This window comes from Scardinius erythrophthalmus (assembly GCF_964197995.2).
Source record: "Scardinius erythrophthalmus genome assembly, chromosome: 17".
NCBI lineage: Eukaryota > Metazoa > Chordata > Actinopteri > Cypriniformes > Leuciscidae > Scardinius > Scardinius erythrophthalmus.
Genome location: NC_138237.1, coordinates 31,650,053 through 31,667,138, shown reverse-complemented (window position 1 = coordinate 31,667,138; position 17,086 = coordinate 31,650,053). Strand labels below are relative to the sequence as shown.

The window sequence follows — 17,086 nt, the reverse complement described above, 5'->3', positions numbered from 1 at the left end:
TGTTAACTTAAAAAAAAAAAAAGAAAGAAAGGGAGCTGGTCTAATGCTGCAGTAATAACACACCACTTTAAAAAGGGCAGGTCTTTTAGAGAAGTTTTCAGAGAAATTAAATCAAGATGCAGTAATGTGTTAAAACAGGAAACCCTCATATTTTAATAATAAATCTAATTAGAAGTCCAAATCTAATCTAATCTAATCTAATCTAAGTCCCCCCCCCCAAAAAAAAATCTAAATAAATAAGCTTGAAATTAAGCTTTAAGTAATTTTATGATATGAGTGGAGACATATTAGAGAGAAAAGCAGAATTTCAAAGATGTGGCATACCTAGTAAGGGTGTACTCCCTGAGTCCTGAGTGCAGGTTCATGGCAGAAAATGTACCTATACAACCCCTTAACCGCTTGTCCCGGCCGATTTTCCAAGTGACAAACAGTGGGCTGTTGGAAAAGAAAAGAACACCTATTAGCATCAGTAAAATCAGGACTTAAACAAGTGACCATAATGTAGGACAAAGTGTGAACATTCTGCAAACAATGTATACCAACAAAAACTAATTCTAGAATCACAGAAGAAAGTAAAATCAATTAATCATTTAAAAGCCAGAGTCTGTTCAGCTTCCACTAAAATCACATACAAAAGGGCTTTGCACCCACAAATAGGATTGAGATCCAAATCTGCACAAACAGATGACACTTGCCCAATTCTTGCTTAATTTGTTACCAAGATGCCAAGGAGATAGGAGGAGACATTTTATATAATCATTTTATCAAATACAGAGGACACTGTATTAAAGGTGCAGTAAGCGATTTATGAGAAATGCTTTTGAAAAACAAATCAACACTAGGGCTGTACCAGTAAACTTGACAACCGTACCACTACAGTTGTAAAGCGCCACCACGGTGGCTGAGTAGCACCGGCGGTGGTCCGCCAAAACACATTTTTTTTTGTATGTGAATGCTGTTTTCCATGAATATTATGACAGGAGTGAAGCACAAAGCTTTGTTTACAAAATAAATAATAGGTTAGCAATTAAATGTTACATCGCAGCCAAACATTTGGATTTGTGACGAATGAGAGAGTTGTGCGTGAGCCCATAAATTTAAGCTTTGTCGGCTTTGTATTCTTTGGAATTGAAAAATACCAGCCATCTCCGTCAAAACAAATTTTGCAAGATATTTATTTGCAACTAGTGTTGTCAAAAGTACCGGTACTTCGGTACCAAGTCGGTACTGAAATTTTTTAAATGTGTCGATACCAGTATTTCTGTAGTACCGAGTACCGGGTATATTCGGCACCCAGTAATAGGCAGCTGCTTTCAGTCGCTCCGTGTTTATCTAAGTGCGGGGCTCCAGACTAACTTTTTTACTAGGACTGTGGCCGCTATATATACCACAATATATATAGTTTCTGTGAATATTGAACCGCTAAAAGACTATGTAAATATTAACCCTGCATGTTTTGCTTGTCTCTGTGTGAATGAATGGCGCAGACGCGCGGTTTCATTTAGCCTACCTCACAAACACACACACAGACGCACAAGTGACGCTTGCGCTGTTTTCAGTCTCTGCTGCCTCACGATATGATGACATGATGAAATTCATCTCCAGAGCCGCTCTGAGAGTCACATCATGAGCATTTTACCGTTTAATTTGATAAAAACTATCGTCATATCATACACACACAGAAACTCCAAGGTCTTCACGGCAACCCGTCAAAATAAAAGTTCGGTTTAACTTGAAATTGACAGAAATAATTATATTAGGCTACTGTACAGTAGATGTAGCTATGTCTCCATGTATTAAAAATACTACTGCTAATAATAATAATAATGTGTGCATTTGAAGGTTGCTTATGTTTCATTTGATTTTTTGAAGTAATATTTACGTTTAAACAGCATGTAGCCTTCAGTGCTTTTATGTATAATTTACTTATGATTACCGTCATAAATAGTAGGCTAAGTCATTGAATTGAATTTAATATTTTTTTCAAATAGTTAAATAAAATAAAAAAATAGTTCCAACAGATTTTGCTGTGGTACCGAAATTGGTACAGAGAACCGTAAAATTTTAATGGTATCGGTACCAACTACTGGAATTTTGGCACCGTGACATCCCTATTTGCAACAGTAAGACTGCCACAGTAAGAGATGGCTATATTCATAATCTATGACAAAAATTATATTATAAATTAGGTTAGAGGATAATACAGCACCAAAAGTTATTTTAGAAAAATCATGAGTGCACAATAATTTTATAAAACAACCTGAACATTTAGTGAAAATAAACATTTAGTGGGGAATAGTGTTGTCAAAAATATCGATATTTCGATAAATATCGATACTGAAATTTCTGAACGGTACCTATACTAATTTGCCGAAGTATCGATACTAGCCGAACTGTCACTTTCACTTCTCTCCAAAGGCACGTTGACAAACACCACACGCACACTTGTCTCATGATTCGCTCTGGTTAAATAGCAAAAGTGAAGTGAATGGGTCCGATCACACCTGACGTGTTTTTTGCAGCATCTATTTTCAATTGGTTTCCAGCGAGCGCTCTGCACGCAAATTATGCGCCTCGCGGACTTCCGTTTTAGTGATGAAAAGCTACAGTTGCTTGAACGCCCGGCCCGGAGAGTGCGATGATGGAGGATAATAAACTTGTGGTACTCTCGCGGGTTACCAGGAGCTTAACGACTTCACGAACCGTAACTACCACAATGTTAACAAAGTAAATAAAGTTAATAAAAGGCTGATTTGACGGTTACTTGACTGACAGGACAGCGGTTTCAGTGGTTGCCTAGCAACATACAGTAACAAACACAGCGCACTGCTCGTTCTGTGTTAATGTAATGCTGTGTGCCTCGCGTGTCGCGTTTTCGAACCTGAAAAACGCGTCAGGTGTGATCGCTGCCTAATATAGCAAAGCACCTGAAAGACCGACACCCGGATCTATATAATTCATTTCGAGAGGTTGGTAATGATAACTCTTCTCATTTTAAAGGGTAAGTTCGGTATTTTACACTTAAAGCCCTGTTTACAGATCGTTTCTGATGAAATAGAACGGTTAAGATTAAAATGTGGACACATGCTGCTGTCCCAAGAATTTTAGGTTTCTTTCGCTTTCCCCAAAACCTCTAGAATGGGTGTATAGGTGCACTGGAACAATACTTCATAAAACGCATTAAACTTTCGTTTATAAAGACCTGAAACTCACCGAATGGTCAGGGATGTTCACTGATATGCTCTAGGGGTGGGGGAAAAAATCGATTCTTCGATGCATCGCGATGCGGACGAGGACGATTCTGAATCGATTCACAAATGTCAAAAAATCGATTTTCTAAAAAAATACATATATTTTTTTTTTCTAATAACGTAATATTGACAGAACGCAAAAGGCGGAACTCTAGGCGGACGTGCAGTGCGCGGACAGTACGTGGCGCGCACATATAACAGAGTCGCGTAGATACATAACAGACATGATGGCTAAGCGCCAATTCGAACGGCACCTTCTTCGTTAAAAGCTAACGTATGTAAAATTGGCAATTTCATTGTTACCTATTTAGTATTTTTGTATGAGAGCTGCTTTCTGTATTGTTTAGTTTTCACATCAGTACACTGTGTAAACCGATCTGTTATACGTACGTTATACTGCAATATGTGCAATTTCAGTCACAAAAAGTTACATTTTGACTGTGCTCTCTGCAGATGTTCATTCATTTTTTTTTTGTATAAGCTGTTTTTTAATTGTGGTATACAGCAAACATTTCAAGTCATAACTCTTTATTATTTAGTTGTGTATAAGAGTGGCTTTGTATATTACTAATTATTAAGAATATGCGTAAGTCCAGCATTATATTTGTATGAGAGCTGCTGGTACATCATTCTATATTTTTGAATGAAAACTGTTTGTGATTTTGCTACAACAAAATGTTTTTTGTCTGAAGGATTATATTGCTCATTGGAAATAATAAGAGGATGTTGGTTAGAAGTCTATTATTAAATGCTAGAGATTCAGAATATGCTGAAGTTTGTAATAATTTGCTAAAAGTACGCTGCTAGTACAGGCACACATTTATTTTCCTGTTGGTTCTTTGCAATGTTGGGACATATGTTGGCAAATGTAACCTTACAGTTGACTTGCCAAATCACTTCCATTTGTTTTATTAATAAAATTAATATAGGAAGTATTGGAAGTAAGTTCGTTATGGGTCATCATAAATACTTTGCTTTAAAAGTACCAAGTAAAAAAATAAAATAAAAAAAAATCGTTAATAATCGATAATCGTTACCCTCTGAATCGGAATCGAATCGTGAGATGCCTAGAGATTCCCACCCCTAATATGCTCACACAAAAATCGCTGCAAAAGATGCAGGACATTTTTTTATATAACTCCAATTGTATTCGTCTGAAAGAAGAATGTCATATAGGGTAAACGTACCTATTAAGCTCAAGTACCCATTAAGCACACTACCATCTTGGAGCTCAGATTATAAAAAGAAACAGCAATGTATTATCCTATTTGATGTATTAACCAATTGATGTGTTTGTTACTATATACCTCCTGTAATTTTAAACCAATCAGACCATTGCACACTGAGATATGTGTGTCCATGTGTTCACACTGTCTGGCGGCTATTTTCAAAGCTGTCTGAAAACTTTCACCAGAAGAGGAGCCCCTCAGATGTGCATTTTTTATATGTTTAAGCCTTTATTTTGAAGAAGTACATCTTCTTATTGCAAAATTAAGAGATTAATGTTTAGACTTTTGCATATTATAACCTGGAACCTGGATGTGGGAAATAATTACAGTTAGATCTAAAAGATAGTTTTAGCAACATAGCCCAGATGATACGAACATAGCTAGCTTACTAGCTGTATAAGATTGTGTGCTACATTAATATATTACTTCACAGGAATTAATGGCTTGTACTTTTAAATCCATAATATTATAATTTTACATTTTATTGATAGTCTGTGGTTTTAAACTGCTGTAATTTTTAAAGAATTCATATTATTGTTAGGTGAGCTTAAAGGGTGCACTACTATGACAATCACACAGCTTCAGTGTGACATCAATTAGAAAAAGCATAATTTCATAGATATTGTCTATAATAGTTGTTCATATTAAAATTGGTATAAACTTAATACATTACCTAGATTATTAATTTAGCTAAATATTTTCCTTTAAATTTTAATTTAATATTTATTAATTAAAAAATGTTTTTGCTCCAATTAAGCACAGTGTGTGCTCCCTTTAAGCTCACCCACATTAAACGTCTATGTAAATACTTAATAATCAGAATTTAAATATTAACTGATGGTTGTCACTATGTTAATCTTCAAAAAAATGATTAATAAACTTATTTTCACAGTCTTAAGATGACAAAAGCTAGACGAAACTATAGTGTATGCCCAAAGATGAAAGAGGCATGTCATACAAAGAAGGAGCCATCAGAAACCTGTCGTATCTGTCCAAGAAGTTTGGAGTAGACAGGAAAGCTCTGACCCAGAGAGTTAAAGGGATACTCCACTTTTTTTGGAAATAAGCTCATTTTACAACTCCCCCAGAGTTAAACAGTTGAGTTTTACCGTTTTCGAATCCATTCAGCCGATCTCCGGGTCTGGCGGTACCACTTTTAGCATAGCTTAGCATAATGAATTGAACCGGACAAGACCATTAGCATCTCTCTCAAAAAAATTACCAAAGAGTTTCGATATTTTTCCTATTTAAAACTTGACTCTTCTGTAGTTACATCGTGTACTAAGACGGACGGAAAATGAAAAGGTGCGATTTTGAGAGTATAGTTCCTAGCCATATCAGCCTAGAAAATTTAAACTTTACATTTTCCGTCGGTCTTATTACACGATGTAACTACAGAAGAGTCGAGTTTTAAATAGGAAAAATATCGAAACTCTTTGGTCATTTTTTTGAGAGAGATGCTAATGGTCTTGTCCGGTTCAATTCATTATGCTAAGCTATGCTAAAAGTGGTACCGCCAGACCCGGAGATCGGCTGAATGGATTCGAAAACGGTAAAACTCAACTGTTTAACTCTGGGGGAGTTGTAAAATGAGCCAATTTCCAAAAAAAGTGGAGTATCCCTTTAAGGAGCACATTGGTTTGTTTTGTTATTTGATTTTTCAATATGGGTTACATAGCTGAACGTGGACTAGTCTAGATGTTGCAATGAGTTTGAATGACACATCACTATGAATAGGATAGGCTACCTGATCAAATTGAATGCCTTGTTGCTTGATTTTAGTGTTCTGTTTTTTTTGTGATTGACTCTGTACCTTCAAATAAAACTTTTTTCAATTATTCCTTAAAAAGGTTGTTTAAAATAAACAAGATTTTTTAATAAAACTTGTTGTGAGCTTATTGGGAACAGGGGTGTGCTTAAAGGGTACAAAATGTACCCATTAAGCACAGCCAGACTTTTTATATTTAATGATGTACATCTTAATTGAAATACTTTTGTCATTTAAAATAAAATGAAATATTATAGTGTGAGAGATTAATATTTTATTTTAAAATAACTTCTTGTACTAAAACCAATATCTTGTGCACTAAAAATGTCTCAATGTAGATTTTGGTGAGCTTAATAGGTACGTTTACCCTACACCTAGTATGACTTCAGGGTGAGTAAATCATGGGATAATTTTCATTTTTTGGGTGAACTATCCCTTTAATCTAAGTCACCAGTCGTTTAATGTAACGTTAATATCAAAGATATAAGACCAAAGCATCAAAAACTAGACTCCAATTGCTAGATGTACGGTGAAACAAATGTAATCACTTTAGAAAACTGGTTAAACCATGTGACCCGCATAAATTAGGCTACCTTTATCTTTCATTTACTATGACTATTGGTGTTCCCCATTATTGATCTCCATTCTCTTCTTTTGCATTGTAGGGTCAAATAGACATTTCATTTCCATTAAAATATCATCTTTTGCATCATTGGAGTTTAAATCTGCATAAGGGAGAGTAAATGAGAAATTTTTTTTTTTTACATAGACCATTCATATTCTGAATATGTTAGGCCTATTGTCTCTGTAGAATATAAGCAACAAGTAGCACATTAGGTTTTACATTTTTTATTTGCAGATACTGTCAGTCATCTTAAATTGTTTTCTTTACCAATAGATATCTGCCACACCTGCTGACCTTGAGAAAATGCTTGCCTGTGTCTCCTTGTTTGATCCTTCTTGGTAAGTATGTCATATTAGACATGTCAGCATTTTGTTTCTCTAAAACAAAGCTCACACTCTAGACTGACACATAACTTTCGTTTATCAGGTGAAGATCCACATTTATGTGCCTCATGCTATAATCTACTGACTATGAATGTACTCTGTATGACCTCTGCAGTTAATTCCAAGTCTTCAGTTAATTATCCAGTAGTTTTTGGTTAGAGATTTTTAGATAATCAAAATTATACACTGCAAATCATTTTAATTGAAATTTTTCTCCTCTTATTTTTCAGATACTTTATTGGAATAAATCCAGAAAAGAGGACCAAAGCTGCACAGAGAAAAGAGGTGTGTAAAATAACTGGTAAAACTGTGCAGGAAAAAGACTTTAACCATCACCTCAAAAGTATCAAATGCTGATATATATTTTATAAACCATAAACTTTGTTTTGATATAAAATAATGGGCTAGTGTTCACTGAAGCCTGACTTAAGAGTATATTTGTATTTTATGAACAGGTAAGGTATGTATGTATGTATACTGTATATGTATGTAATTATGTATGCCTGTTTTAAGGCATATGGTAAAAGTCTATATAATGTTGTACATCTAAAAGAATAAATCTAAAAGTTTATCTAGTGTTGTGTTGTTCTCTTTTGTAATCCACATAACAGAAAATGCAGGGTATAATATGTATTTAAAAATGAGATGGGGTTGTGAGTAGTAACACAACTACACAACTACTATGATGAGCTCACAGTGATGGCAAAGGCTCTAAATGTAATGGTGCGTTCAAGCCATGTGGGAAAGATATTTCCCGTATTTATGAGTTGAAAGCAAAGTTGTTAATACGAGTGGAAAGCTTGGGATTTTCTTTAAGCCCTGATGTTTATGAATTGAGGGCGTGTCAGTGAGAAACATTGTGGAATATTACTTAAAGATATTTCACTGTAAAAAATAATCCTGTAAAAAAAACGGTAAACTACTGGCAGCTGTGGTTGCCAGCATCATACCGTAAAAATATGGTGTGTTACTGTTTTTGAAATTAACTGCTAAATACTGTACAAACACAGTAACAGTAAAAACAGTAACACACCATATTTTTACGGTATGATGCTGGCAACCACAGCTTCCAGTAGTTTACCGTTTTTTTACAGGATTATTTTTTGGTGCACATTTTACAGAGAACAGCTTCCAGGGGGCCGTTCTTCGTACGTTGCTTATTACATCCGAGATCAAATGACACATCCAAGATGATATCATCGTGCGAATCATGATCTGGCTAACTCGGTTCTTCGAACACACTTGCCGGATATGATTAGTATCGCTGGATTGAGTTATCTGAGGTAATTGCGCGTTCATGCGCTGGTTAAAAGGGGATGTGTATCGATAGTAGAAACATTGATCAGCAACGCTGCTATTGGCTGTTCAGCGTGGCCAAAGAGCGCGCTCAGTTTTTCTCCTCAGCAGAGCAAGAACTAGTAGTCGAAGTTTATTTGGAATTTTAATGTTTAATCAAAACGGCAGGGAACACCTCAAAGTCTGCAAAAGCCTGGAGAGAGGGCTCGCAAAAAGTAACAATTTAACTGAACAATTTAAATCCGTTAGAAGTGGCCATGTTAGGTGTTTTTATCACTTAATAGCCTATATTTTTGTATTTTAATAATTGCATAATTACTTTGTGTATTGTAATGTCAGTCACCACACTAGAACATGGGAACAAATAAAAGTGAAGTAAAAAAATATTCTACATAATGGTGATTTTTAGTTATATTATAGTCTCTTTTATAAAAGGCACTGTTAAATAAATGGTTGTCTGTTTATAAAAGCAACCAAGATAAAGGCAAAAAAAAAAAAAAAAAAAGATCTTAGTAGCCTACACTGTAAAATAATTTTGCTGCATTAAATTAAGGCCGTAGTCCTTTCAACTGTTAAATCTTGAGTAATGATGAACTGCTTTGGCTTGTGAAAGTGAAAACTGATAAACTTATGTTAATGTAAAAAATATTTTGCCATGAGTTATTGATCATATTTTTCCCGAGTGTAGTTCATTGTAATGACATTGTGTTTTCCTCTTTTGTGCACTTTTACATAATACACCAACACTTGTATCTGTTCCCAAGAAAGTGGTGGCTGAAATATGTGCAGTAAGTGGACATTTTCTAACTTTCCAAAGGAAAGAAAGTATAAGACTTTGCAATGTTCATTTGTTTCCATTGCACTGGACAGTGAATAAACCCTCTCAGATAACTGTCATATGGAGGAACTAGCCTACCTGTAAGTGCATAAATAACTTTACTTCATTTATACTTGCATGCTTTATGGCTGCAATATAAGTTGCAGGATTCCACATCTACAGAAAGGCCTACAGAAGAGTCTGCACAGACAGAGGAGACATAGGCCTACAGGTGGGCAGTGTATAGCCAACTTTTCCTTTTTATTTGTTGCATGAGGCATGTGTCTAATATCTCTTGTTACAGGCACTTGACCACTGGCTTTTCTTTACAAAGAACAATTGAAATAAAACTCAAGGAACTAAGCATATTTGTCTTTTATTAAACATTTAATGAAGTGTTTTTTTTTGGCAATATTGTGTAATATGGCACATGCAACAATGTCACAGGCCCTGTCAGGTGTGCAACCCTCAGACTTTTCAGACACTGAAATCTTCCCTTTAGTTAGCCAAAGTTCATTTCATTGTGTGCCCTTGTCCTGGCTATAGCTGCATTGTAACTGGTTTGGGTCAGGGAATGGGGTCATAAAACACCTGTCTGCAGGCAGGAACATGTCATAATCACCTATGAAAAAATGCAGTTCTGTTAGGATCAGCATGAGTGTATGTAATATAGTGAGCTTGATATTTAATTGTGGGACTTTTCTTACCACTTTCAAATAATGTGCATAAATGTGAATCTCTGAAAATTCTTAAGTCATGCACAGATCCTGGCCATTTTGCTTTCACATTTGTAATATGGAAGATTTCAGTCAACTGCCTTTTTTTTAATTTGATATAATATTACTAATCTGGAATATTAAGAATCACAATAGTAACTGGGCTGCACATTTACATTGTGAATCCCCTTTCTGTTCACATAATCCCCTTCATTGAGGCCTTGATCATGGCAGTCTATGGTAGCCTATAGTCTATGGTACCAATCACGTTAGTGAAGCCTGAGTGACATATCTGTAATCGGCATGGTCATGATTGTATGATCTTCATAAAAAATTATGATAGCCAAAAAAAAACAAAAAAAAAACTGATTTACAACATTGGGTCTTAAGTGGCTTGGAAATGCCACAAAAAAACTAAAACTGTTTTTTAAACCTAAAAGCGACAAAAAAACGACAATATCACGAATCACGAGAAAAAAAATATATCTCAGAAAGTGCACTATCGCGCTGCGCTGGACTTCCCGTATCAGCTCCGCTTATGAAGCCGGGATCTAACGTTAATTCTGTTAACATGAAATAAGCCTGCTCACGAGCAGGTTTAAGCTTGCGCACATGTTGCTATGACAGCAAGTCCAGGATGAGCGTTGAAGAACCAAACAATCCAAGATCATGCCAAATTGCCAACAATCAAATCCAGCTAAGTGAGTTAGCGACGTACGAAGAACGGACCCGAGGACCTAAGATGAGTACAATGCAGGCTACACACAAAAGCTTACACACAAAAAAAAAAATCCTCTTTTTTGTCATCATTTGAAAGTCTGAATTAGGGCTACACGATACTGGGAAAATATGCGATATTGTAGTTGAGTATTGCGATAACGATATTTCTTGCGATATTACATTTCCCTAGAGAAATGCTATTTTTATTAAGTTTTTTTTTTATCGTTTATATAATGTAATGATCATACTAAAGTAAACAGGTAGGCTAATAGATATTCTTCTGATCTTCAGAAGAATATCTCAGTTTTTTTCATAAAGAGTTAACGTTACACATGCAACACTTTGATTAATGGTTGTCTGTGAGACTCTGTTATTGTTACTTGGCATTTCGTTAGCAGTTTTGGTAGATTTGGGCTTACACTTTTTGAAGTCTTCATATAGCTCCCTGAGATTGCGTTCCAGATGACTGTGGAGATTAGTTTCTAGAGGTCGACCGATAGTGGATTTTACCGATAACGATAGCTAGGTTGGGCCATACTTGCCGATAACCGATTAATCAACCGATAGTTTTTAAAATTGATACTGGATAAAAACAAATTGCACCTTGATCATTCATGTTAGTTTGAAGGTTAACAAATGGTAAACAAACATGTTAGTTTGATGGTTAACTATGGTTAACAAACAAAAACCTTAATTTAAAAATGTATTAGTACATGTTAATTAAACAAACAATGAACAATCCTTATACAGCAGTTATTAACCTTAGTTAATGTTACATATGGAATTTTATTGTAAGTGTTATCATTTCATATAAATCCAAACAGTCGTCATGCTTAAAGATATTTTAAATATCTACAACGCTAGAGCATTGAAATGACATAAATATTACATGTATAGTCTCACACTTTTGCTTATATTTTATAAACACTTGATGATTATCTAATCAAAATAACAAAATATGTATTAAAGTGATGATGAAAATATAACCGAAATCGAATGCTTTTCTGATTTATGTTTCTGTCAGCTGAATGAACATATCAGTTTGCTATCTTACGTCTCTAGCTTTAAATATGCAACTTCTCTGCATATTTAATGCATAAAAGTGACTAGCTGGATATAAACTAATGCAAATAGATGTTAACAATTGTGACATTAAACATTCGGGTCGGACTTAGTTTATTTTTGTCAGTGTTTTAACCGCTTGGCTTGAGGTACTACTAATGTTAGCGTCCTCTCAGCCTCGAAGGCAACCAAACAAACTGTTGTGCTGTTCTTTCTCAACTAATGCAGCATTTAGTCGTCAAATTAATCGCTTTATAATGATATGAAAAAATACCTTTTAGCTGTCGGTGGTTTAAACCATAGATATCATATAAAGGCTAGATGTCTTAAGGCAGAGTCACTTCCGGCATCACCGGCGGCCATCTTACCACAGGGCTCTGTGAATTAAGGTGAGTGAGCAGCACGCACACAAATCCTCTTATCTCGGTGAAATCTTAACGGATTTACAAACGGTTTGGTTTCTTACAAACGTCATTACCGTGGCTATAATTCTTTCATATGGAAGTCCATTTGTATAATTATTCATATGTATGCAGTTTCATAGCTACATTTCTGACGTTTATAACAAACCAAACCGTTTGAAAATCGGTAGAAAATTGAGCAAGTTATGGTTATTTAAAAGTAAATGCACCATGTTACGAGTGAGCGAGCACCCTGTGGTAAGATGGCCGCCGTGTGCAAACGTCGACCTCCATTGGCCAGCAGCGCGGACGAGACATCTAGCCTTTATATGATATCTATGGTTTAAACGCGCATCTGAGCGCTCTCCACGCAGCTTGTGCTCTCAGTGCAGCACGCAGCATCACGTGTCGAAATAAACAACACGAGGCATCAGTGATAGTTTTTATTACACCTCTAGAGGCCGCTCTTGTACTGCATGATGCCCTCAGAGCCTTCTCAGCTCTCTCTTACTGTGTAATGAATGACAGCGCGCGCTTCTCAGCCGCTCCAACAAGGGACGCAACCAGGAAAAACTATCGGTATGTATTTTTGCCGATAACGATAGTTCCACCAATCAACTATCGGTGCCGATTAATCGGCAAAACCGATGAATCGGTCGACCTCTATTAGTTTCCTCTCGATGTGGCCAATTTTTCGTGCATTTTTCGGCTAGACTTAGTGACACCGTCACTTATGTTCACATATTGCGTTTTTTGCGCGCAAAATGGAAGCACATTTTTCCAGGCCTGCCTATGCCGCGACGAGATGAAAACATCGCTCACGCAGGTCATGGTTGCATAGCAACGACAGACGCAAGCGCTTGTGGAAAGGAGGAGATAGCGGCGCAGCCACGCTTTCCATGCGTTTTTAAACGCGCTATGTGAACGGCCCCTTTCACAGTACCTGGCTGCATTTATGACACGTGCATTTATGACACGAAATATTGCCATATTTCAGACGTACAGTTCTCTTTAGGCACAGGTTCTTCGCTGTTGTCATTTTCCTCGCTTGTCTCTACTCCTGCCATTAGTTTTTATTTTCCACTCTCTGCTCTTAGCCACTAGGTTCCCCTTTGGGCCCAATAGCATAATAGCACCTACTGGGGAGGCGGGTATAAAGATAGTAAGGCCACATTTGATTGGTCGAATTTGGATAAACAACCTATGCATGCATGCATCACACAAATGCTTGGCACATAAAATAAATGCAGTTTATCGCACCTCTCTACGATACGGATATCGCATATATGTCGTTCCAAACCCATAATGCTGCGTTCACACCAAACGCGAATATGCGTCTGGCGCGAGTGATTTCAATGTTAAGTCAATGGTAAGACGCGTTTACGCGCGTCTGGAGATCTTGCGGCGCGAATGAGGCGTTTAGCGCGGCAGACGCGAATTCGCCTCATTCGGGCGTCTAGTTCGCGCGAATGACGCGAATTGAGCATTTGGTGCGTTACGCGCGTTAAGCGCGAATTGTGCTTTTTGTGCATTCACGCGTTTGACGCGAATTCGCGTCTGCCGCCCGAGTTGAAAAATCTGAACTTCTGCGTCAATTCGCGCCGCGTTAACCAATCAGGAGCCTGCTTGCTGCTGTCACGTGGTGAACTGACAGTTTATAATGTTATTTTATGTTTGGCCTCAATAAATTATTTTGTAATATGACTAAAATGCACAACAAAGCAAATAATCTTTCACATAAAAACTCGATTTCAATATATGAGAGATACTCATTTTGTATTGAATGCTATTTATTCAATATTCTAGATTATATGAAACTTTATTAATCTAATGTAAAGACAACAAACACAATATGAAAACTTTTCAAAAAATCACAGGACAGGTTTCACTTTTGGAGGCTGGCTCCATTTATTATCAAAACAAAAATAAATGACAGATTAGGTGCGTGAGAGGGTGAACCTCACGCCGGGCTGTACAGCGTGGGCTCGTCAGGCAGCGACCACTCGAGGCCGAGGCTTTATACGGCCTACGCTGTCCTCGTCAGCGTCCTCACCGTTAGGTCCACCAAACCTACCTCCTGAAGCAAATTGTGAAACTCCTGAAACCCTCCGGAGGGTTTGGTGGACCCGAGTACTGCGACGATGTCCCCTACGCAGCTGTTTCTGCTCTCCAGAGCATATACGAGCGGTGACTCTCTCGATTAATGCTATTGCTAATGCTCGATAAACAGCTAAAAAAGATGGCCGCCAACAGGTTTCGAAACTTTCGCCCCCGGACTTCGCCTTTGACGCGCGTTAATTTCGCTTCAAACTTTTGATTTTACGCGCGTCAAATTTCGCTCTTGACGCGCGAATGCACACAAAGTGGTCACGCGTATAACTAGACGCGGCAGGTGCGAATTTTGACGCAGATTCGCGTTTGGTGTGAACGCAGCATAAGAGCTTTGTTCATCTTCGGAACACAAATTAAGATCTTTTTGATGAAATCTGAGAGCTTTCTGAACCCCTCTAGACTGCAACGTCAAAAACACATCATAACATTATGGTTGAACCACTGTAGTCATATGGACTATTTCAACGATGTCTTTACTACCTTTCTGGGCCTTGAAAGTGATTATGACGTTGCAGTCTATGAAAGCTCTCGGATTTCATCAAAAATATCATCTTAATTTTTGTTCCGAAGATGAATGAAGGTCTTGGGTGTGGAACGACATGAGGGTGAGAATTTTCATTTTTGGCGAACTTACCATTTAAGACTGTGCTTGTGAGGATACTAGACATAACGTGAATTTTGTGTTTTTGACCATTCAAGCGCTGTCTGAAGTGGCTTTCTGTGCACACAAGTCATATGTGTGTCACACAGACAGGAGATTCACAGACGCGCACCAGTACAGCCCTACGTTCTCCTTTGTGTCTTACCGTGCTTAAAAAACATTCGCATGAATGAGAGAGTGATTGTATAATGTAATGCTAGCTAAAGGATGACGGGAAAAAACGGATGGTGCGTTAAATATTTTTAATGCGTTAAACTGAAAAAATTAATCGCATACATTAACGTGTTAATTTTGACAGCACTAGTAACTTCATAACATAATTCTACTTTTATTTCTGTATAATCAAAATAACAAAACATTGTGCTTTTGTAAAAAAGAAAACAAACAGGATGAGCTTTCTGCCGTCTTGTTCTCTGTGAACTGTTGGCCCATTGTGGTTTGTTATTACATTAATTGATTTTATATAAACGTGCAATTAGTTGACTAATGGCTTAAATTAATGGCTACTATTCGACTAGAAAAATCTTTAGTCGGGGGCAGCCCTATAATACACACACTTCAAATATTAATAATCATGATTAATAAAGGCAATTATAATTTTTGCGCAAAATAATCTTTATGAGCCATGACTTAAATCTTAAAGGAACACTCCACTTTTTTTGGAAATAGGCTCATTTTCCAACTCCCCTAGAGTTCAACAGTTGAGTTTTACTGTTTACGAATCCATTCTGCCGAGCTGTAGCACTTTTAGCATAGCTTAGCATAGATCAATGAATCTGATTAGACTGTTAGCATTTCTCTCAAAAAAATGACCAAAGAGTTTCTTCTTGTAGTTACATCATGTACTAAGACAGATGAGAAATGAAAAGTTGCGATTTTCTATGCCGATATGGCTAGGACCTATACTCTCATTCCTGCGAAATAATCAAGGAACTTTGCTGCCGTACCATGGGTACAGCAGGCGCAATGATATTATGCAGCGCCTGAAAATATTCCCCAGCTAGGTAACTTCCAACGTGATGCTGCGCAATATCAATGTGCCTGCTGCACCCATGGTACGGCAGCAAAGTTCCTATTACGCAGGAATGAGAGTATAGTTCCTAGCCATATCGGCCCAGAAAATCGCAACTTTTCATTTTCCGTCAGTCTTAGCACACGATGTAACTACAGAAGAGTCAAGTTTTAAATAGGAAAAATATCGAAACTCTTTGGTCATTTTTTTGAGAGAGATGCTAACGTCTAATCAGATTCAATGATCTATGCTAAGCTATGCTAAAAGTGCTACCACCAGACCCGGAGATCGGCTGAATGGATTCGAAAACGTTAAACTCAACTGATTAACTCTAGGGGAGTTGGAAAATGAGCCTATTTCCAAAAAAAAGTGGAGTGTTCCTTTAAGGCTGTATCCCTATTTGTAGAAGTATTTCCGTTTTGCAAAAAGGTTCATCCAGACAGCAAGCCTTTGATAAAGGGATAGTGCACCAAAAAATTAATCCCTTTAAAAACCATCCCTTTAAACTTCGATGACTATTTTCACATGCACATCAAATTCAGTTCAAGGTCTAAATTCGGGTTTAAAGGGATACTCCACTTTAAAATGAAAATTCTGTCATCATTTACTCACACTCACGTTGTTTCAAACCTGTATGAATTTCTTTCTTCTGCTATACAGAAAAGAAGATATTTAGAAGAATGTCAGTAACCAGACAGTTTTTGGTACCATTGACTTCCATAGTATATTTTTTTCCTACTATGGAGTCAATGGTACCAAAAACTGTCTGGTTACTGACATTCTTCTAAAAATCTTCCTTTCTGTTCGGCAGAAGAAAGAAATTCATACAGGTTTGAAACAACATAAGGGTGAGTATATGATGACAGAATTTTCATTTTAAAGTGGAGTATCCCTTTAAGCCATATTACAAATATGATGTGGAGTAGTTCTGTTTCCCAATGAGGATTTGCACTAGATTTTACCAGGGTTTCCCATACATTCATTAATTTGTGGCGGCCCGCCACATATCAACGCTGACCGCCACGGATTGATT

General features: G+C 37.0%; 1 protein-coding gene across 2 annotated transcripts in view; it reads right to left on the bottom strand.

The window, feature by feature from the left end:
• Positions 1–17,086, bottom strand: part of ammecr1 (AMMECR nuclear protein 1) — an 80,306-nt gene that overhangs the window by 59,160 nt on the left and 4,060 nt on the right. For both annotated transcript variants that reach the window (XM_081390640.1, XM_081390641.1), the window contains exon 2: positions 325–435. In XM_081390640.1, coding sequence (XP_081246766.1) covers positions 325–435 — 111 coding nt within the window. The remainder of the gene's footprint in view (positions 1–324; positions 436–17,086) is intronic.